Consider the following 22764-nt stretch of genomic DNA (forward strand, 5'->3'; position numbering starts at 1 on the left):
TTTATGTCCTAACTCCCTATATTCCGCTTTTAGGACCTCATCCCGCTTTTTACCTATATCGTTGGTGCCTATATGCACCACGACGACTGGCTGTTCACCCTCCCCTTCCAAGATGTTCTGCAGCCGCTCTGAGACATCCTTGACCCTTGCACCAGGGAGGCAACACACCATCCTGGCGTCTCGTTTGCGGCCGCAGAAACGCCTGTCTATTCCCCTTACAATTGAATCCCCTATTACTATAGCTCTACCCCTCTTTTTCCTCCCATTCTGTGCAGCAGAGCCACCCCTGGTGCCAGGAAGTTGGCTGCTGCTGCCTTCCTCTGATAAGCCATCCCCCCCAACAGTACCCAAAGTGGTGTATCTGTTGGAGAGGGGGATGGCCACAGGGGACTCCTGCACTACCTGCCTGCACCTAGTACTCTGCCTGTTGGTCACCCGTTCCCTTTCTTCCTGTCCAACCTCTACCTGCGGTGTGTCCAACTCTGTAAACGTGCTATTCACGATGTCCTGAGCATCGTGAACGCTCCAGTATGCATCCAATCGCAGCTCCAGCACCGCAATGCGGTCTGTCAGTAGCTGCAGCTGGATGCACTTCCTGCACATGTAGTTGTCAGGGACACAGGAAGTGTCCCTGAGTTCCCACATATCGCAGGAGGAGCATATCACGGGGCCCGGCTGTCCTGCCATGACTTACTCTTTAATTAATTGAATTTAAATTAAATCAATCAATCCCACTATTACACGACAGTTAACTGGTTTACCAACAGTCCCCACTACACCAGAGAGACCTTAGAAACTATAAACCAGAGTTAAAGTTTAAAAAAAAGAGAAGTACTCACCAACCAATCACTTACCTGCTTCCTGGTGACGTCACACTTTGATTACTTTTTACCTCTCTCCCTGGCTGTTGAATTGGTCAGGCTGCTCCTCACTCACTGCCGCCAATTTTAAACTGCTGCTGATGCTCAGTGTTCCCACGCAGGTCCGCTCTGGTCGGGCCTCGCCTCGCTCACTGCCGCCGATTTTAAACTGCTCCAACTGCACTATTACTGTGCCTCCTAATTTAGTGTCATCTGCAAACTTGGATATATTAGGTTAGAAATTTGTTATAGCCAAGAAATTGGTAGTGTTTAGACTAAAAATGGTTAAGTAGCGCCAGTTGAAAATCATCTAGGCTGCACGCAAATTTCGTCCTCCTCATTAAAACGATTGCAGTCATGATTCTCGTCTAAAAACCCAAGCTTATTGGTGTTACAATGAAAAGATGGACCAATATCGGGGGGCAGTCTAAACGCAAGTAATGATTGCCACAGGCTTTTTTCACTGCTTAAAGGGGAGGATCATTGATGCTGCAGCACCTCATGGTCAGCATTGTTGGGCGTGCAGCTGCCTCAACAACCATAAGAAGGACAAGGAGAAGGAGCACTTATTTAAAATCCTGATGGCAGATTGCCACTCCAGGGAGAGAGCCCGGAGGTTTTCCAATGAAGTTTTGGAGGCATTGGTTTTAGCAGTGGATAGAAGGCAGACGGTCCTGTAACCACCAACTGGCAGGAGGCCTTCGCCACAAGTCTGCTGGACTATTTAATAATTGTGTTTGGAATATTTTATGGTCTCTCTCATTTCACCTTTGCGCCCAGGAGGGTGCTGTGATGTGGCGTGAGACAGGGATTGTATGATGAGGATGTGGTGAGCTACGGGGATCTGGGGTTTCATTCGTGCGGATTGGAGTCTGATGAGCTGGTCACGGACAGCCCGTCTGGAAGGCCGATTGGCTCGCTGCCTCCGCTGTAGATCCTGGAAGGCGCGGTCCACTGCAGTACAGCCCCCATGACTTTTAACAAGTGTTGTAGGTTGGAGCTTTTCAGAAATAATTGCCAGTCAGTGTGAGCAGGCATATTGCCAGTCAGTGTGAGCAAACACATTGCCAGTCAGTGTGAGGAGGCACATTGCCAGTCAGTGTGAGGAGACACATTGCCAGTCAGTGTGAGCAGGCACATTGCCAGTCAGTGTGAGGAGACACATTGCCAGTCAGTGTGAGCAGGCACATTGCCAGTCAATGTGAGGAGGCACATTGCCAGTCAGTGTGAGCAGGCACATTGCCAGTCAGTGTGAGCAGGCACATTGCCAGTCAGTGTGAGGAGACACATTGCCAGTCAGTGTGAGGAGACACATTGCCAGTCAGTGTGAGGAGACACATTGCCAGTCAGTGTGAGGAGACACATTGCCAGTCAGTGTGAGGAGACACATTGCCAGTCAGTGTGAGCAGGCACAATGCCAATCAGTGTGAGCAGACACATTGCCAGTCAGTGTGAGCAGACACATTGCCAGTCAGTGAGAGCAGACACATTGCCAGTCAGTGTGAGCAGGCACATTGCCAGTCAGTGTGAGTAGGCACATTGTCAGTAAGTGTGAGGAGGGTGATCGTGCTTGTCTTGGTAAATAACGCAACTCAGCACTACATCTGACTTTGTCCTTTGGATAGTTCTCTTGTGCTTGACCACTCCTGTGTGTGAGTCCTGGCTCTCCACAAACCAGTGCGTGACTTTAAATACACAGTATATAAAGACTAAGGTCAGAACATGTGGAGTCAGGGGACAAGGAGCAGAATGGATAGCAAACTGGCTACAAAACAGAAAACAGAGAGATGGGGTTAAAGGTAGTTAGATTGGTAAATGGTGGGAAGTGGTATTACACAAGGATCGAGAGGCGGAGGTCCCCAATGGAGGGCTCTCTACACGGGAGTCCTCCCTTGTTCTATTGGGGACTTGGCCTGGAGGGTGTTGCACGGAGCGGTCCCGTGCAATATGGTTTTAAATAGGTTCACGGACTCCCAGGCCGCCTGCCTTTTCTGCGGCCTGGAGGAGTTCGTGTTTCATGTTTACACAGAGTGTGAGAGGTTGCAGCCCCTCTTTCACTATTTGAAGGGGCTGCTCCTCGATTTTTGGCTGCATTTCAGTCCCATGCTCCTGATCTTTGATCACCCGGTGCGGAGGGGAGCGGGCAGATCGGAGGACCACCTCATAGGGCTGCTCCTGGGCCTGGCCAAAAAATCCAACAATTGGTCCAGGCAACGGGCGGTCGAGGGGGCCGTTCGGCCCGATTGCCTGCCTCGCTTCCGCGGCCATGTTCGCGCCCAGGTGGCCCTGGAGATGGAGCATGCGGTGTCCGCCGGCACGCTTGAGGCCTTCCGTGACCAGTGGGCGCCGCGGGGACTGGAGTACATCATCAACCCGGCCAACCAAATTTTAATTTAATTTGTTAAGTTTCATTTAAAGTTTTATTGATTTGCAGATAATTTGTTTATCCACCCCCATCAAAAGAGTACACAAGGATCGATGCTGGGACCACTGTTGTTCTCAATTTACATAAACGATTTGGACTCTGGAATTGGAAGTACAATTTCAAAAGTTGCAGATGACACTAAATTGGGGAGTGTAGTTAATAGAGAGGAGCACTGCGATAAAATACAGTAAGACATTAATAAACTTTCAGAATGGGTGTGTAATTAGCAAATTAATCTTAAATTAGATAAATGTGGTGGTACGTTTTGGTAGGAAGAATAAGGCGGCCACATACTGCTTGTATAATAAGAGTCTGAATGGGGCAGAGGAGCAACAGTATGAGTACAGATACACAAATCATTAAAAGTAGTAATGCAGGTTAATAAAGGCATAAAAAAAAGCAAACAAAGCATTGCGGTTCATTTCTAGAGGGATAGAATTGAAAAGCCCTAAGCTCTGGAATTCCCTGCCTAAATCTCTCTGCCTCTCTCTCCTCCTTTAAGACGCTCCTTAAAACCTGCCTGTTTGACCAAGCTTTTGGTCACCTGCCCTAATTTATCTTTACGTGGCTCGGTGTCAAATGTTTTGTCTTAAAATACTCCTGTGCAGCGCCTTGGGACGTTTTACTGCGTTAAAGGCGCTATATAAATACAAGTTGTTGTTTTTGTAGTTATGTTAAACTTGTATAGAGCCTTGGTTAGACCACACTTGTAGAACTGTGTACAGTTTCGGACTCCATAGTATAAAAAGATATCGAGGCACAGGAGAAGGTGTTAAAAAAAAGATTTACCAGAACTGAGAGGATAGTCTTATCAGGAAAGGATGAACAGGTCAGGTGATTGGGCAGATGCATGGCAGATGCAGTATAATGTGGATAAATGCGAGGTTATCCACTTTGGTGGCAAAAACAGGAAGGCAGATTATTATCTGAACGGCAACAGATTGGGAGAAGGGGAAGTGCAACGAGACCTGGGTGTCCTTATGCACCAGTCGCTGAAGGTAAGCATGCAGGTGCAGCAGGCGGTTAAGAAGGCAAATGGTATGTTGGCCTTCGTAGCGAGAGGGTTTGAGTACAGGAACAAGGATGTCTTGCTGCAGTTGTACAGGGCCTTGGTGAGACCACACCTTGAGTATTGTGTGCAGTTTTGGTCGCCTTATCTGAGGAAGGATGTTCTTGCCATGGAGGGAGTGCAGCGAAGATTCACCAGACTGATACCTGGGATGGCAGGAATGACGTATGAGGAGAGATTGGGTCGATTGGGCGTATACTCGCTGGAGTTTAGAAGAATGAGAGGGGATCTCATTGTACCTTCTAAAATTCTAACAGGACTAGACAGACTAGATGCAGGAAGGATGTTCCTGATGGCCGGGGGGTCCAGAACCAGGGGTCACAGTCTAAGGATAAGGGGTAAGCCATTTAGGACAGAGATGAGGAGGAATTTCTTCACCCAGAGAGTGGTGAACCTGTGGAATTCTCTACCACAGAAGGCAGTTCAGGCCAATTCATTAACTATATTCAAGGAGTTAGATATATTGTTAAGGCTAAAGGGATCAAGGGATAGGGGGAGAAAGCAGGGACAGGGTACTGAATTTGGATGATCAGCCATGATCGCATTGAATGGCGGCGTAGGCTCGAGGGGCCGAATGGCCTACTCCTGTGATGTGCCAAATAACGGCCTGAATCCATGAGGTTAAAGCTTAAAACTAAAGGCTTTTATTAAGTAAGAACATGGCATCAAGTTAACACAGGGCAACCATCATTCATCACCGACCCAGCCCTTATGAGTAAGACCCAGCTCTTATAAGTAAGACTCACACCAATCCGGAGGATCCAGAGGGGCGGGGCTAGGGAGGAGCATTAGTGGTTACACCTGTAGAACATTCCAGACATTAACAAGTACAACAACAACAGACAATACAAATGCCAGAACACAGAGTTATTTCATCACATTCACCCCCTGCTATAGATTCAGTCTGTCAGGAGGTCTGATAGTCCTCTGGGAACGACGTAACTCTTGCTGAGGCTCCTCCCGGAGTACTAACTCCGGTTCATTCGAATTCCCAGAATCATCAGTGTTTTCCACACTGAGGGTTTGTGTCTCTGAAGGTCCAATACCACGAGTGAAAACTCTACTCAGAGTCAAACTCTTTTCGAGCTCCAGCAGGTGCAAGATCTTTAATAGAGACCGTATCCTCTCGCCCATCCGGTTATTGAATGTACGCATACTGGGGATTAGCATGGAGGAGTTGTACTTCCTCCACCAGTGGATCAGTCTTGTGGCCTCTCACATGTCTGCGCAACAACACAGGGCCCGTGGTCGTCAACCATGTAGGTAACAATACTCCATCAGTAGCTTTTCTTGGAAAACTAAACATCCTTTCATGAGGGGTGGCATTCATCGCTGTACACAAAAGAGACCTTATGGAATGCAGCACGTCTGGCAGGACATCCTGCCAGTGAGAGGTCGGCAGGCCTCGCGACTTCAGAGACAGTACGATAGCCTTCCACACTGTCGCATTTTCTTTCTCGACCTGCCCATTACCACGAGGGTTATAGCTGGTAGTTCTATTCATTGCAATCCCTTTCGATAGCAAAAACTGTCGCAATTCTTCGCTCATAAAGGAAGAACCCCTATCACTATGTACATAGTTAGGCATGCCAAACAAGGAAAACAGTTGGCAGAGGCATTTAATTACAACAGCACTAGTCACATCCGGACAGGGGATAACAAAAGGGAACCGAGAGTACTCATCTATAATATTAAGAAATTAGACATTACGGTCGCTCGATGGAAGGGGACCTTTAAAATCGAGACTCAAACACTCAAATGGTCGAGTTGCTTTAATAAGATGAGCTGGCTCGGACGGCTTATAGAAGCGGGGTTTGCATTCAGCACAAACACGACAAGTTCTGGTCATTGTCCGGACCTCCTCAATAGAGTAGGGTAGATTGTGGGACTTAATGAAATGGTTCATTCTGGTAACCCCAGGATGGCAGAGTGTGTCGTGGAGACTTTGAAGCTTATCTATACCTAGACTAGCACATACTCCTCGTGACAAAGCATCTGATGGCTCATTGAATACTCCAGGCCTGTACTGAATATCATAGTCATATGTTGACAGTTCTATTCGCCATCTTAAAATGTTATCATTTTTGATCTTGCCTCTCTGCTTAGTATTGAACATAAAGGTCACAGATCGCTGGTCAGTAATGAGCGTAAAACGTTGGCCAGCGAGATAATGTCTCCTATACCTGACTGCTTCGATAATCGCCTGTGCCTCCTTTTCCACTGAAGAATGTCGAACTTCTGGTCCTTGCAATGTACAAGAGAAGAAAGCTACTGGTCTACCAGCTTGATTAAGAGTTGCTGCCAACGCAAAATCAGATGCATCACTTTCCACTTGAAAAGGGATCTTCTCATCCACGGCACATACCACTGCCTTCTCAATGTCCCGTTTGATATTAAAGAATGCCTCCTGAGCTTCCGCCGATAGCAGAAAAGACGTCAACTTAATAAGAGGTCGGACTTTATCTGAGTAGCTAGCCACCCACTGGGCATAGTATGAGAAGAATCCCAGACACCTTCTTAAAGCTTTTACAGTGTGAGGTAAAGGTAATTCCTTCAGCGGGCGTAATCTTTCAGGATCTGGCAAGAGTACCCCATTCTCCACAACGCCACCAAGAATACACAAACGTGTAGTATTGAAGGTACACTTGTTTTCGTTGTAGGTCAGGTTTAACCTCTTTGCAGTCTCTAGGAACTTCGCGAGATTTTGATCATGCTGTGGTCGTGCCCACAGATAGTAACATTGTCCAGGTACGGGAATGTTGCTTCCAACGCGTATTCATCCACCATACGATCCATCTCCCGTTGGAAGACGGATACCCCATTCGTCACTCCAAAGGGCACCCTAAGGAATTGGTACAGGCGCCCATTAGCTTCGAAGGCCGTATAAGGTCGGTCTTCTATTTTAATGGGGAGTTGTTGTTGATAGGCAGACTTTAAATCAATGGTGGAGAACACGCGGTATTGAGCTATCTGGTTCACCATCTCAAAAATACGAGGCAAAGGATAGGCATCTAATTGGGTATACAAGTTTATAGTCTGGCTATAATCGACCACAAGTCTTTTCTTTTCATTCGTTTTAACTACCACCACCTGGGCACGCCACGGGCTATTACTGTGTTCGATGATTCCCTCCCATTGAAGCCTTTCCACTTCCTCTTTTATAAATGTTTTATCTTCTGAACTATACCGTCGACTCTTAGTCGCTATAGGTCTACAATTAGGAGCAAGGTTCACGAACAAAGAAGGCGGACTTACTTTTAAAGTAGAAAGGCCGCAGACTGTGAGCGGAGGCTGGGATCCACCGTACTTAAGGGTGACACTCTCATGCTGACACTGGAAGTCCAAGCCTAAATTTAAGTTCACACACAACTGAGGTAATATGAGGAGTTCAAAGTCCTTATACTCCGTATCCTTAACGGTCAATGTGACTTTACAATATCCAGTTACCTCCGAAGTAAGGGACTTGGGCGCCATCACAATTTCACTTCGAGTAGGATACATCTTCAATGAACAGGAGTTAACAAGATTGGGGTGTATAAAACTTTCAGTACTGCCACAGTCTATCAAACACCCAGTAGGACGACCATTAATCTTGATGTCCATCATAGATTTCGACAAGGAACACGGTATGGTCTGGTCAACCGTAACCGAGGCTAAAGTAAAACGATAGGCGGCAGCAGAAAAGACATCGGGTACAGGATTACCCTTACACACTTTACTAAAATGTCCCCATTTCTTACATTTAAAACAGGTAGCCTCTCTGGCTGGGCATCTTTGCCTGGGGTGTTTAGATTGGCCACAAAAATAACACTTAGACCCATGGGGTACAGCCGCAACAATAGGATTAAGTGGAGGCTCCATTGGTGTTGTGGATGCCTCCATACTCGGAACACACGAGGCTGAGAAAGACGCGTGGGCTGATGCATACACTTCTAAATTCTTCTGGGCTACATCTAACGATCGAGCAGTAGCGACGACCGTTTTTAAAACTAACGAGTCATTCTCGAGGAGTCTCTGTCTAATATAATTAGATCGGAGGCCAGATATGAAAGAATCGTGGATGGCTTCTTCCTGATACAATATGGCAGAGACAGCCTTGTAGTTGCAATCCTTAGCCAAAGCCTTAAGATCCTGCAGGAAATCCATAGATGTGCAGGAAGTCCAAAGATGTGCAGGTTAGGTTGATTGGCTATGATAAATTGACCCTTAGTGTTAGGGGGATTAAATACGTGGGGATATGTGTTGGTGTAGGGGTTACGGGGATCGGGTGGGATATGTGTCGGTGCAGGCTCGATGGGCCGAAATGGCCTCTATCTGCACTGTGGGGTTTCTGTGATTCTGTGATTCTGTGAAATCGTCCAGGGATTCCTCGGGTAATTGCCTGCTGTTGTGTATGTAATATGTGTGCTACTTGAACCTATGGACAGGACTGCACTACTTGTAGGGCGTAGTGATACGCAGTACCACTCCTGGCCATAGGGGTATAAATAGTACTGTGGGTACTGATCTCCCCTCAGTTCCCGCCTGTGGGCATGAAGTAAAGACCTACGTGCAGTCCCTACCTCCAACCAGTAAAGACCTGTTTGAGTTATACGTTTAAGTCTTTGTGTTAATTGTTCAATACAATACACATACTTAACACTGGCGACGAGTCGGTTCGAACCCTGCGGCAGTTATTCCACGGCGGCTTCGTCCAAAGACAGGACGTTGAAGAGAGGTTTCAATCCTCAACACCCCACTCAAAACTGAAGGGCAGCAGAAATCCTGACAGCTTCCAGCGACTGGAAGCGACAGGCATTAGGACCCTGAAGCCTCCATAACCTCGTGGGTAAGCCGAGCAGCGTCGGCTGCAAAGATAAGGGCCGCACTCGGACTGAAAGGCGCGGCGGCTGCAGAAGCTCAAGGTGCGAGAGCCGCGGTGCACAGCGCGGGCTATCGATCGCACAGAAGATAAGGGCCGAGAGCCGCTTCGGTCGGGAGCCACTTCGCGATCCAGCGATCGCATCCGCTGATAAGGGCCGCACTCGGGCGATCGCGGCGAAGATAAGGGCCGCACTCGGGGGCTGAAGGGAGACGGCGTCGGGGGACGGGTGAAGACCGCCAAGCGCGGGAAAACCGCCATTTTGTGGGCGGAGGACGACGGCAAGAGCGGGAAGCCGCCATCTTTGATAACAAGTAAAGAAAATAAAATCTGAGAAATTGCAAATCTACAATGCCTAAACACGGGAATATTAGCACCTTTGATAGTGACCTCGAAGATTGGGCCATATATGTTGAAAGAGTAAAAAATTATTGTAAGGCCAATAAAATTCGTGACCAAGATAAAGCTCTAACATTATTAAATTTAATGGGTGCGAAGACATACGGGCAATTGAAACACCTGTTATCACCAGATGAACCGGCGGATAAGACGTTCGATGAGATTGTTACTGTCCTGAAAGATCATCTAAACCCCACGCCGCTGATGCTAGCGGAACGATTTAAATTTTACGACAGAAGGCAGCTACAGCATGAAAGCAATGCTGAATATTTGCTGGAATTGCGTAAATTAGCGAAATATTGCCAGTTTGGAACGGGACTGACAGATGCACTACGAGACAAATTTGTGTGTGGTTTATTTAAACAGGATACACAAAAGCGACTGCTCGAGGAGAATGAGCTGACGCTTGAGAAGGCGGTCACTATGGCAGCAGCACACGAAGCCGCAGCGAGAGGCACGGCAGTAATGCAGCTACGGTCACCGGAGCTCAGTGCACACAAATTGGGTGTGAGTTCTGGCAAATGTTATCGTTGTGGAAAGACAACGCATGATCAGAACCAGTGTTGGTTTAAAAACCAAGAATGTAGAACTTGTGGTAGGCTTGGACATATAGCTAGAGTATGCAGGTCAGGGAAGAAGACCAGCAACAAGAAGTCACCGCAAGGAAAATACGCAAAGGTACACAAGGTGACCGAACAGGAGTCCGATTCAGACGCTAGCAGTAATGAACTGGCTAGCTTAAGCTGTAATGAACTGGCTAGCTTAAGAGTACTCAACGCTGGTAAGGGTGCAGACCTCCAGACAATTTGGGTCACTCTTCAGATAGAAGGAGTCCAAGTAAAACTGGAATTGGACACTGGATCGGCATTGACGGTCATAAATAAGAAAGATTACGGAAAGTTATTCCAACATATTCCCCTACAGGATACGGGGATTATATTGAAAACATACACGGGGCAAAGAGTGTACCCCATCGGGAAAATAGAGGTTGCAGTGGTCCACAAGGGCGAAGACAGTCAAATAATGGACTTATATGTGATATCTGAAGGAGGTCCTCCACTACTAGGACGGGAGTGGATTAGGAAAATGAATATGGACTGGCATTTCCTACAAACAATAACGAGTGAGAACTCGGTGAAGATAGTCGGCCCAGACTCTGGAACGGATGATGGTAAGCCCAACTCAGGTGCAAAAGACAAAGTTTCAGCACAGAATTCCACTGAGCAACAACAACATAGTTTAACTGTGGATTCTGAGTCTGGCAAGTCTACTGATGTGCCCATTTCTGAGGGACACCGGGCTCGAACTCAACTCCATTTCAAACTACAACAGCAATTAGAACAAATGCTTCGCCGTTTTGAGCAAGAGTTGAATGCAACGAAAGAGTTCTTTGATATAGAGTTGGAGAATCTGGAAAGACAACAGAAGCAGCTGATGGAGAAAATGGAGCAGGAGCACACAAAACGTCTGATGTCAGAGGAGTTAACGGTCAGCCAACTCCTGCATATGCTGAAGGACAGGACTCTGAAATGGGAAAAACTTGAACACGAACTTCAATATTCAAACGAAAGGGGTTCGGAGCTCTCAAAGGTTATTGGAAGAGCTGAGGTGGCAACACAGACTGAGATGACTGCAACAGAGCAGCCCTTGGATGCCAAAGGTACGCTGACTCACGTCAACGTAGAACAACAGACCGCTGAAACAGCTGCTCCGGTAGAGGGATTGAATAGTCCGATCAGTCAATCTCCAAAAGAAGTTGAAGTAGTAAAATCTCAAATGAGGTCATTAGTAAACGACTTGCTGAAAGCCCAGAAAAAGCTGGATGAAGAGGTACGCATGAAGAAGTCTCTTCAGGAAAGATGTCTGGACTTGGAACAAAAGCTGGCTAACGCCCAGCTGGGTATGGAGGAAATAGAAGACCCTCTCGCTGGCCTAGATCAGGACGACACCGAATATTACTATGTCCTGTCCTGCCCAACTTGTAACTTCGACTCCCACCATACAGAAATCATGGAGGAGCACCGAAAGTCTACGGAACATCGGGAGAAGGTGGCTCTACTACGGAAAAAGGAGGAAGAGAAGGAGGAACTGCGCATGCAGCTGGCAGCTGACAGTGGAGCCCAGAGAGTCTCCAAGAAGCAGAAAAGGAAAAGTCGAAACAGAAGATGACCCATCTGAACCATTATTACCTCTACCAGATCACACACGTGGTCCCTCCGAACGGAGCCAATTCAGTTCGGAAGTTCAAACTGTTAAATCCATGGAAGGACTATTGAATGAGTCACTCCAGCAACGTGAACCGACTACACCACAGAGATTGAATCTGTGAACTGTTTTCCGCAGAGACTGAATCTGTGATCTGTTTTGACATGAAGTTATCTATGTATCTATGTTATTCTGTTATGTAACCCTGAAGTTATATATGTATATATGTTATTACGTTATGTTAAATGGGGAGATGACTGTAAAGCTAAGAAGGGAGGAATGTTGTGTATGTAATATGTGTGCTACTTGAACCTATGGACAGGACTGCACTACTTGTAGGGCGTAGTGATACGCAGTACCACTCCTGGCCATAGGGGTATAAATAGTACTGTGGGTACTGATCTCCCCTCAGTTCCCGCCTGTGGGCATGAAGTAAAGACCTACGTGCAGTCCCTACCTCCAACCAGTAAAGACCTGTTTGAGTTATACGTTTAAGTCTTTGTGTTAATTGTTCAATACAATACACATACTTAACACCTGCGAGTGGACAAAAGATACCTGGCGTATACTTCGTTAACCGACTTAAGGTACTGGGCCTTAAGGGCTGCAAGGGCCTCTTCATATGTAGTAATATCTTGAATTATGGAGTAAGTTTGATGACTTACCAGGTTGGTTAGAAGACCCAACTTGTTAACCGTCGGATCGAACGAGGCGATGAAGTGTTCAAAACATCGAAGCCAATGCGTAAATTTCTTCGACGCGTCTGCCAAATAGGGATCGATATCCAGACGCTCTGGTTTCAAAAATCAATCCATCTTCCAAAAGTTGTTACTTAATAAAATTGATGTGCCAAATAACGGCCTGAATCCAAGAGGTTAAAGCTTAAAACTAAAGGCTTTTATTAAGTAAGAACATGGCATCAAGTTAACACAGGGCAACCATCATTCATCACCAACCCAGCCCTTATGAGTAAGACCCAGCTCTTATAAGTAAGACTCACACCAATCCGGAAGATCCAGAGGGGCGGGGCTAGGGAGGAGCATTAGTGGTTACACCTTGTGATGAAATAACTCTGTGTTCTGGCACTTGTATTGTTGTTGTTGTTGTTGTACTTGTTAATGTCTGGAATGTTCCACCGGTGTAACCACTAATGCTCTTCCCTAGCCCCGCCCCTCTTCTGGAATGTTCTACCAAGGGCTGGGTCGGTGATGAATGATGGTTGCCCTGTGTTAACTTGATGCTATGTTCTTACTTAATACAAGCCTTTAGTTTTAAGCTTTAACCTCATGGATTCAGGCAGTTATTTGGCACATCAATTTTATTAAGTAACAACTTTTGGAAGATGGATCAATTTTTGAAACCAAAGCGTCTGGATATCGATCCCCATTCGTCAGACGCGTCGAAGAAATTTACGCATTGGCTTCGATGTTTTGAACACTTCATCGCATCGGTCGATTCGACGGTTAACAAGTTGGGTCTTCTAACCAACTTGGTAAGTCATCAAACTTACTCGATAATTGAAGATATTACTACATATGAAGAGGCCCTCGCAGCCCTTAAGGCCAAGTACCTTAAGTCGGTTAATGAAGTATACGCCAGGTATCTTTTGTCTACTCGCAGGCAATTACCCGAGGAATCTCTGGACGATTTCCTGCAGGACCTTAAGGCTTTGGCTAAGGATTGCAACTACAAGGCTGTCTCTGCCATAGTGTATCAGGAAGAAGCCATCCGCGATTCTTTCATATCTGGCCTCCGATCTAATTATATTAGACAAAGACTCCTCGAGAACGATTCGTTAGTTTTAAAAACGGTCGTCGCTACTGCTCGATCGTTAGATGTAGCCCAGAAGAATTTAGAAGTGTATGCATCAGCCCATGCGTCTCTCTCAGCCTCGTGTGTTCCGAGTATGGAGGCATCCACAACACCAATGGAGCCTCCACTTAATCCTATTGTTGCGGCTGTACCCCATGGGTCTAAGTGTTATTTTTGTGGCCAATCTAAACACCAGAGAGGCTACCTGTTTTAAATGTAAGAAACGGGGACATTTTAGTCAAGTGTGTAAGGGTAATCCTGTACCCGATGTCTTCTCTGCTGCCGCCTATCGTTTTACTCTAGCCTCGACTATGGTTGACCAGACCATACCATGTTCCTTGTCGAAATCTATGATGGACATCAAGATTAATGGTCGTCCTACTGGGTGTTTGATAGACTGTGGCAGTACTGAAGGTTTTATACACCCCAACCTTGTTAACTCCTGTTCATTGAAGGTGTATCCTACTCGAAGTGAAATTGTGATGGCGTCCAAGTCCCTTACTTCGGAGGTAACTGGATATTGTAAAGTCACATTGACCGTTAAGGATACGGAGTATAAGGACTTTAAACTCCTCATATTACCTCAGTTGTGTGTGAACTTAATTTTAGGCTTGGACTTCCAGTGTCAGCATGAGAGCATTACCCTTAAGTATGGTGGATCTCAGCCTCCACTCACAGTCTGCGGCCTTTCTACTTTAAAAGTAAGTCCGCCTTCTTTGTTTGCGAACCTTGCTCTTAATTGTAGACCTATAGCGACTAAGAGTCGATGGTATAGTTCAGAAGATAAAACATTTATAAAAGAGGAAGTGGAAAGGCTTCAACGGGAGGGAATCATCAAACACAGTAATAGCCCGTGGCGTGCCCAGGTGGTGGTGGTTAAAACTAATGAAAAGAAAAGACCTGTGTTCGATTATAGCCAGACTATAAACTTGTATACTCAATTAGATGCCTATCCTTTGCCTCGTATTTCTGAGATGGTGAACCAGATAGCTCAGTACCACGTGTTCTCCACCATTGATTTAAAGTCTGCCTACCATCAACTCCCCATTAAAATAGAAGACCGACCTTATACGGCCTTCGAAGCTAATGGGGCGCCTGTACCAATTCGTTATGGTGCCCTTTGGAGTGACGAATGGGGTATCCGTCTTCCAACGGGAGATGGATCGTATGATGGATGAATACGCGTTGGAAGCAACATTCCCGTACCTGGACAATGTTACTATCTGTGGGCGCGATCAACGGGAGCATGATCAAAATCTCGCGAAGTTCCTAGAGACTGCAAAGAGGTTAAACCTGACCTACAACGAAAACAAGTGTACCTTCAATACTACACGTTTGTGTATTCTTGGTTGCGTTGTGGAGAATGGGGTAATCGGGCCAGATCCTGAAAGATTACGCCCACTTAAGGAATTACCTTTACCTCACACTGTAAAAGCTTTAAGAAGGTGTCTGGGATTCTTCTCGTACTATGCCCAGTGGGTGGCTAACTACTCAGATAAAGTCCGACCTCTTATTAAGTCGACGTCTTTTCTGCTATCGGCGGAAGCTCAGGAGGCTTTCCTTAATATCAAACGGGACATTGAGAAGGCAGTGGTATGTGCCGTGGATGAGAAAATCCCTTTTCAAGTGGAAAGTGATGCATCTGATTTTGCGTTGGCAGCAACTCTTAACCAAGCTGGTAGACCAGTAGCTTTCTTCTCTCGTACATTACAAGGACCAGAAGTTCGACATTCTTCAGTGGAAAAGGAGGCACAGGCGATTATCGAAGCAGTCAGGTATTGGAGCCATTATCTCACTGGCCAACGTTTTACGCTCATTACTGACCAGCGATCAGCGGCCTTTATATTCAACACTAAGCAGAGAGGCAAGATCAAAAATGATAACATTTTAAGATGGTGAATAGAACTGTCAACATATGACTATGATATTCAGTACAGGCCTGGAGTATTTAATGAGCCATCGGATGCCTTGTCATGAGGAGTATGTGCTAGTCTAGGTATAGATATAGATAAGCTTCAAAGTCTCCACGATGCACTCTGCCACACTGGGGTTACCAGAATAAACCACTTCATTAAGTTCCACAATCTACCCTACTCTATTGAGGAGGTCCAGACAATGACCAGAACCTATCGTGTTTGTGCTGAATGCAAACCCTGCTTCTATAAGCCGTCCAAGCCAGCTCATCTTATTAAAGCAACTCAATCATTTGAGCGTTTGAGTCTCGATTTTAAAGGTCCCCTTCCATCGAGCGACCGTAATGTCTATTTTCTCAATATTATAGATGAGTACTCTCGGTTCCCTTTTGTTATCCCCTGCCCGGATGTGACTAGTGCTGTTGTAATTAAATGCCTCTGCCAACTGTTTTCCTTGTTTGGCATGCCTAACTATATACATAGTGATAGGGGTTCTTCCTTTATGAGCGAAGAATTGCGACAGTTTTTGCTATCGAAAGGGATTGCAACGAGTAGAGCTGCCAGCTATAACCCTCGTGGTAATGGGCAGGTCGAGAAAGAAAATGCGACAGTGTGGAAGGCTATCGTACTGTCTCTGAAGTCGCGAGGCCTGCCGACCTCTCGCTGGCAGGATGTCCTGCCAGACGTGCTGCATTCCATAAGGTCTCTTACAGCGACGAATGCCACCCCCCATGAAAGGATGTTTAGTTTTCCAAGAAAAGCTACTAATGGAGTAATGTTACCCACATGGTTGACGACCACGGGCCCTGTGTTGTTGCGCAGACATGTGAGAGGCCACAAGACTGATCCACTGGTGGAGGAAGTACAACTCCTCCATGCTAAGCCCCAGTATGCGTATATTCAATATCCGGATTTGCGAGAGGATACGGTCTCTATTAAAGATCTTGCACCTGCTGGAGCTCGAAAAGAGTTCGACTCTGAGAGTAGAGTTTTCAATCGTGGTATTGGACCTTCAGAGACACAAACCCTCAGTGTGGAAAATACTGATGATTCTGGGAATTTGAATGAACCGGAGTTAGTACTCCGGGAGGAGCCTCAGCAAGAGTTACGTCGTTCCCAGAGGATTATCAGACCTCCTGACAGACTGAATCTATAGCGTGGGGTGAATGTGATGAAATAACTCTGTGTTCTGGCATTTGTATTGTTGTTGTTGTTGTACTTGTTAATGTCTGGAATGTTCCACCAGTGTAACCACTAATGCTCCTCCCTAGCCCCGCCCCTCTTCTGGAATGTTCTACCAAGGGCTGGGTTGGTGATGAATGATGGTTGCCCTGTGTTAACTTGATGCCATGTTCTTACTTAATAAAAGCCTTTAGTTTTAAGCTTTAACCTCATGGATTCAGGCAGTTATTTGGCACATCACACCTGTAGAACATTCCAGACATTAACAAGTACAACAACAAGACAATAGAAATGCCAGAACACAGAGTTATTTCATCACTCCTGCTCCTAGCTTCTGTGTTTCTATGACTCTTTTGCTCTAGTACTGTATAGGTATAGAGAAGACTGAGGGGCAACGCAATGGAGGTCTTTAAGGTTATGAAAGGGTTTGATAGGGTAGACGTCGACTTGCGGGTGAGACCAGAACTCGGGGCCATAAATATAGGAGTGTCACTAATAAAGCCAATAGGGGATTCAGGAGAAACTTCTTTACTCAAGAGAGTGGTGAGAATGTGGGACTCGCTGCCACAGGGAGTGGCTGAGGCGAATAGCAGAGTTTCAGTGAAGGAGAAGCGAGTTAGGTACATGAGGGAGGAGGCGGTGGACGTGTTGCTGGGGTGGGAGAAGGCTGGACACGGTACCGACCTGTGGGCCGAGCGGCCTGTCGCCGGGCCGCCGCTCTCTGACGGGCGCGCGCGCACGCTGCTATAAGGGCGGGAGCGGCGCGGGGGCGCGCACTGGGCGGCGGTGCGTCAGGCGGTCGGGAGCGCGCAGCGGGAGCGGCGAGCCGAGCCATGGTCTTCGAGGCGCTGGTGGCCGAGCTGCTGAACCGCTTCCTCGGCGATTATGTGGAGAATCTGGACAAATCTCAGCTCAAGCTGGGCATCTGGGGAGGTAAGGGCAGGCCCCGGCTCCCCGGCTCCCGCTCTCACTCTCTGCGTGTCTGTCAGGCGGTGCTCGGCAGCGGCCGCTCTCCCCGCCCACTGGGGCTCGGGGCCAGGCCTCCCAGGCCCAGGCACTCGGCCCGCTCTCTCTCTCTCTCTCTGTGTGTGTGTGATTGAGTGGATTGAGTGACACCCTGCACCACATCCTGCTATCAACTCTCAGAGTTGCGGTACACAACTCGACAAACAGTGGGTGAGAGATGGGGGATGGATGATGGGGTGGGAAGACACCAGGTGAACGAAGAGCAGGAGGGGACGAGGGACCAGGGCTGGAGCAGGAGGGGGCGAGGTGCCGGGGGAGGAGCAGGAGGGGTGCCGGGGGAGGAGCAGGAGGGGGGCGAGGGGAGGAGCAGGAGGGGGGCGAGGGGAGGAGCAGGAGGGGGGCGAGGTGCCGAGCAGGAGGAGCAGGAGGGGGGCGAGGTGCCGAGCAGGAGGAGCAGGGGGGCGAGGTGCCGGGGGAGGAGCAGGGGGGCGAGGTGCCAGGGGAGGAGCAGGAGGGGGCGAGGTGCCGGGGGAGGAGGGGGGCGAGGTGCCGGGGGAGGAGCAGGAGGGGGGCGAGGTGAGGAGCAGGAGGGGGGCGGGAGGGGAGGAGCAGGAGGGGGGCGAGGTGCCGGGGGAGGAGCAGGAGGGGGCGAGGGGGCGAGGGGGCGAGGTGCCGGGGGAGTAGCAGGAGGGGGCGAGGGGGCGAGGTGCCGGGGGAGTAGCAGGAGGGGGCGAGGGGAGGAGCAGGAGGGGGGCGAGGTGCCGGGGGGAGGAGCAGGAGGGGGCGAGGGGGGAGGAGCAGGAGGGGGCGAGGGGCCGGGGGAGGAGCAGGAGGGGGCGAGGGGAGGAGCAGGAGGGGGCGAGGGGAGGAGCAGGAGGTGGCGAGGTGCCGGGGGAGGAGCAGGAGGGGGCGAGGTGCAGGGAGGAGGGAGGGGGCGAGGTGCCGGGAGGGGGGAGGGGGCGAGGTGCAGGGAGGAGGGAGGGGGCGAGGTGCCGGGAGGAGGGAGGGGGGCGAGGTGCAGGGAGGAGGGAGGGGGCGAGGTGCCGGGAGGGGGGAGGGGGCGAGGTGCCGGGAGGAGGGAGGGGGCGAGGTGCCGGGAGGGGGCGAGGTGCTGGGAGGGGAGGGGGGCGAGGTGCCGGGAGGAGGGAGGGGGCGAGGTGCCGGGAGGGGGCGAGGTGCTGGGAGGGGAGGAGGGCGAGGGGCAGGAGGGGGCGAGGTGCTGAGGGAGGGCGAGGGGCAGGAGGGGGCGAGGTGCTGAGGGAGGGAGGAGGGCGAGGGGGCAGGAGGGGGAGGGGGGGCGAGGTGCTGGGGGAGGGAGGGAGGAGGGGCAGGAGGGGGAGGGGGGCGAGGTGCTGGGGGAGGGAGGAGGGGCAGGAGGGGGCGAGGTGCTGGGGGAGGGAGGGAGGAGGGGCAGGAGGGGGCGAGGTGCTGGGGGAGGAGCGGGAGGGGGCGAGGTGCCGGGGGAGGGGCGCGAGCGGCCGGGTGGGGGCGAGGGGAGGAGCGGGAGGGGGCGAGGGGAGGAGCGGGAGGGGGCGAGGGGGCGAGGTGCTGGGGGAGGAGCAGGAGGGGGCGAGGTGCCGGGGGAGGAGCAGGAGGGGGCGAGGTGCCGGGGGAGGAGCAGGAGGGGGCGAGGGGAGGAGCAGGAGGGGGCGAGGGGAGGAGCAGGAGGGGGGCGCGGGGGAGGAGCAGGAGGGGGCGCGGGGGAGGAGCAGGAGGGGGGCGCGGGGGAGGAGCAGGAGGGGGCGCGGGGGCCGGGGGATGAGCAGGAGGGGGCGCGGGGCCGGGGGATGAGCAGGAGGGGGCGCGGGGCCGGGGGAGGAGCAGGAGGGGGGCGCGGGGGCCGGGGGAGGAGCAGGAGGGGGCGCGGGGCCAGCTGAGGAGTAGGAGGGGGTGAGGCGAGGGGAGGAGCAGGAGGGGGTGAGGTGCCGGGGGGAGGAGCAGGAGGGAACGAGGGGCTTGGGTGGGGAGGAGGAGAGGGCGAGGGTCTGGGGGGGGAGGGGAAGGAGGTGAGGGTCATGGTGGGAAGCATAGACAGTGTAAGGCAGCACCTTTTTATGGATTGTGAACATTGTCTCTGCAATGCCTGAGGTAGAATTGCATCAAAAAACCTCTTTGGTTGAACCAGTGCAAGTTGGTGTTCTCCTCTGTGAGCAGTTGTCCTGAAAGGTGCTGCATAAATCCACGTCGTTCTTCTATATATTCTAAAATACATCTTGCCTTAAAACTCAGTATTCTTGTAGCTATTTATGACCGTATACACTTAAGGTGCAACTTTTAATGTCTTGTGAACTTGAAACCCCCAAAATGCTCTGTCGTACCACATAACCCAGATTCCTCTCATTCAAGGTATAATTGTTACATATTTTTACCAAAATGTTCCACCGAACACTGAATTCCATCTGCCACTTTTTACCCATTCCACCAACTTATCAATATCCCCTTGCAGATTCCTTTGGCCTTCAGAATTGTTTTATGTGCTTTCTCTTTTTAGAATCGTCAGCCAATTTGGACGCCACACCCTGTAGCTTTGGATCCAAATCACTGGTGTACGCAGTGAGAAATTGAATTATCTGGAATAGTGGGGGGAGAAATTATATGAAGAAAGATGGTACAATTGCAGCTTAAATTTTGCCAGAAGTTGAATCCTGTCGGTAGAGATTTCCTGTTTGAATCGCTTGTCTGGCTGAGATGTTTTTCTGATAAGTGTATGGCATTCCATGATCCCACACCTCTCATTCTTTGTACAAATTCATTTCTTTACCTGGGCTTTCTTCCAGTTTGTTTGGATTTGGGCCCAGTCTGCGTGACCTGTGGGCCTACTCTCGGAGCACGCGGTATCTCTTCCTCCTCCTCCACCATTCATCTGTTCTCTGTTTGAGTTCTTTGTTTTAACTTCTTAATGGTTGTGCTCTACTTTTTTGTTTGCTGTCACTTTTTAAGTTTTAGCTGATTGCACGTGTGTGATTGTGGGGGGGCGGGGGAAACAGGGAAGAAGAGTAAATGAGACGAGCAGGAAGTCATTGGAAGATCACGAGGTGGTGTTAGGCAATGGATGTTGTTTTAAGATATTCCCCAAGATAATAGTGTTCAAAGTCTTAACAGGAATTAAAACATGAAATGCTAACCATTATTACCAATAGCCACACATGTACAATGATAACCATTGCTAATAATAATTACACATATGCTTGTGATACTTTGGGTATAAGACCAGAGAATTCACCATGTCACAGGTTTCGAGCTCGAAGGGATCGGCAGGACAAGCCCTGTTGAATTCTAAATTTACTATTCTAACACCCCTCTTTTTAAACCTTCCTTTCACTCTGGCGACTTGGCGAATTGGATATGTTTCAAAGTATTACCTCATCCAACTAGCTGCAATAACTTTAGTTTTAACAAGAATCACTCCCCAAGCCTTCACCTTGACTGAACTGTCGATCAAGTTATTGAAGTGGAGACAGTTACAGGGAACTAAGGCTCTCTTCAGGGACGTGACACAGCTGTCGTTGGAGGAGTCACTGTCTAAAGCCATAGTTTCTCGACTTGATGGTCAAAGCACGTCTATAGATGTCTCACTGCTGAGAGATCTATGGTAGCTTTCAAGTCTGAGCAAACAAAGATAGTTTGCGGCCAGTGTTCCCAGTAAGCTGTGTGGCTGCACAGCGCTTCGGGGTCCCGCGCGCTGGATTGTCGGCTTTTCAGTAGAAAATCTGCGCGGGCGCAGTATTTTGATTGGACTGCACGGCTCGGAAAAAAAATGACAGGGAATGTTGTTCGCAGCCCCTGCTGCCTTCTTTGCTGCTTATTTCACTGGAAGTAAAACGGAAACTGACCTTTCCAGCCTTCTAACGGAAAGTTACTCAACAGGAAAAATCTACAAGTGAATCTAAGTAATTAACCATTTCCTTACTGTGAATATGATGGAGGAAAGCTGTACACCCCATAGTGCCATCCTTTTACACAGAATTTTACAGCCCAGAAAGGCTATTTGTCACATTGTGCCAGTGTTGGCTCTGTGAAAGAATTCTCCGTTCAGTCGCTGCCCTTTTCCCATATCCTTTGAAATTATTCTTTTATAATTGTCTCCAACCCCCAATTATTGTATCCGTTGTTTGTTGAAGGTTTCAAGGGTTTTCACTTCCACTTCCCTACCTAGAAATGATGTCACGGCTTCCACATTCTTTGTGTGAAGAATGTCCTGACATAAGAACATAAGAAATAGGAGCAGGAGTCGGCCATTCGGCCCTTTGAGCCTGCTCCGCCATTCAATGAGATCATGGCTGATCTTCTGCCTCAACTCCATTCACCGGCCCTATCGCCATATCCCTTGATGTCTTTACTAGTCAGAAATCTATCTACTTCTGTTTTGAATATACCCAATGACTGAGCCTCCACAGCCCTCGGGTAGAGAATTCCAAAGATTCACCACCCTCTGTGTGAAGAAATTTCTTCTCATCTCGGTTCTGAATGGCCTACCCTTTATCCTGAGGCTGTGGCCCCTGGTTCTAGACTCCCCAGCCAAGGGAAACATTCTCCCAGCATCCACCCTATCAAGCCCTGTAATAATTTTGTATGCTTCAATGAGATCCCCTCTCATTCTTCTGAATTCAAGAGCGTACAGTCCTAGTTTACTTCTCATGCGACAGTCCCGTCATCCCAAGAATCAATCTCGTGAACATTTGTTGCACTCCCTCTATGGCAACTATATCCTTCCTTAGGTAAGGAGACCAAAATTGTACACAGTACTCCAGGTGTGGTCTCACCAAGGCCCTATATAATTGGAGTAAGATTTCTTTACTCCTGTACTCAAATCCTCTTGTAATGAAGGCCAGCATACTATTTGCTTTCCTAGTGGCTTGCTGCGCCTGCACATTCACTTTCAGTGACTCATGTACAAGGACACCCAGGTCCCTTTGAGCATCTGCATTCCCCAATCTTTCACCATTTAGGAAATACTCTGCCTTTCTGCTTTTTCTACCAAAGTGGGTAACTTCACATTTATCCACATTATATTCCATCTGCCATGTTCTCGCCCACTCACTGAGCCTATCGAGATCCCCTTGAAGCCTCTT

At 48.9% G+C, this 22764-nt stretch overlaps 1 protein-coding gene across 3 annotated transcripts in view; it reads left to right on the top strand.

Moving 5' to 3' along the window:
• Positions 1-17521: 17521 nt before the first annotated feature.
• The window catches only part of vps13c (vacuolar protein sorting 13 homolog C), a 339126-nt gene continuing 333883 nt past the window's right edge, over positions 17522-22764 (top strand). For all 3 annotated transcript variants that reach the window (XM_085972079.1, XM_085972080.1, XM_085972081.1), the window contains exon 1: positions 17522-17659. In XM_085972079.1, coding sequence (XP_085828205.1) covers positions 17560-17659 — 100 coding nt within the window. In that variant the 5' untranslated portion in view covers positions 17522-17559. The remainder of the gene's footprint in view (positions 17660-22764) is intronic.

Source organism: Somniosus microcephalus, chromosome 32, assembly GCF_052327205.1.
Source record: "Somniosus microcephalus isolate GS21.2 chromosome 32, FLI_Smic_1.0, whole genome shotgun sequence".
Lineage (NCBI taxonomy): Eukaryota > Metazoa > Chordata > Chondrichthyes > Squaliformes > Somniosidae > Somniosus > Somniosus microcephalus.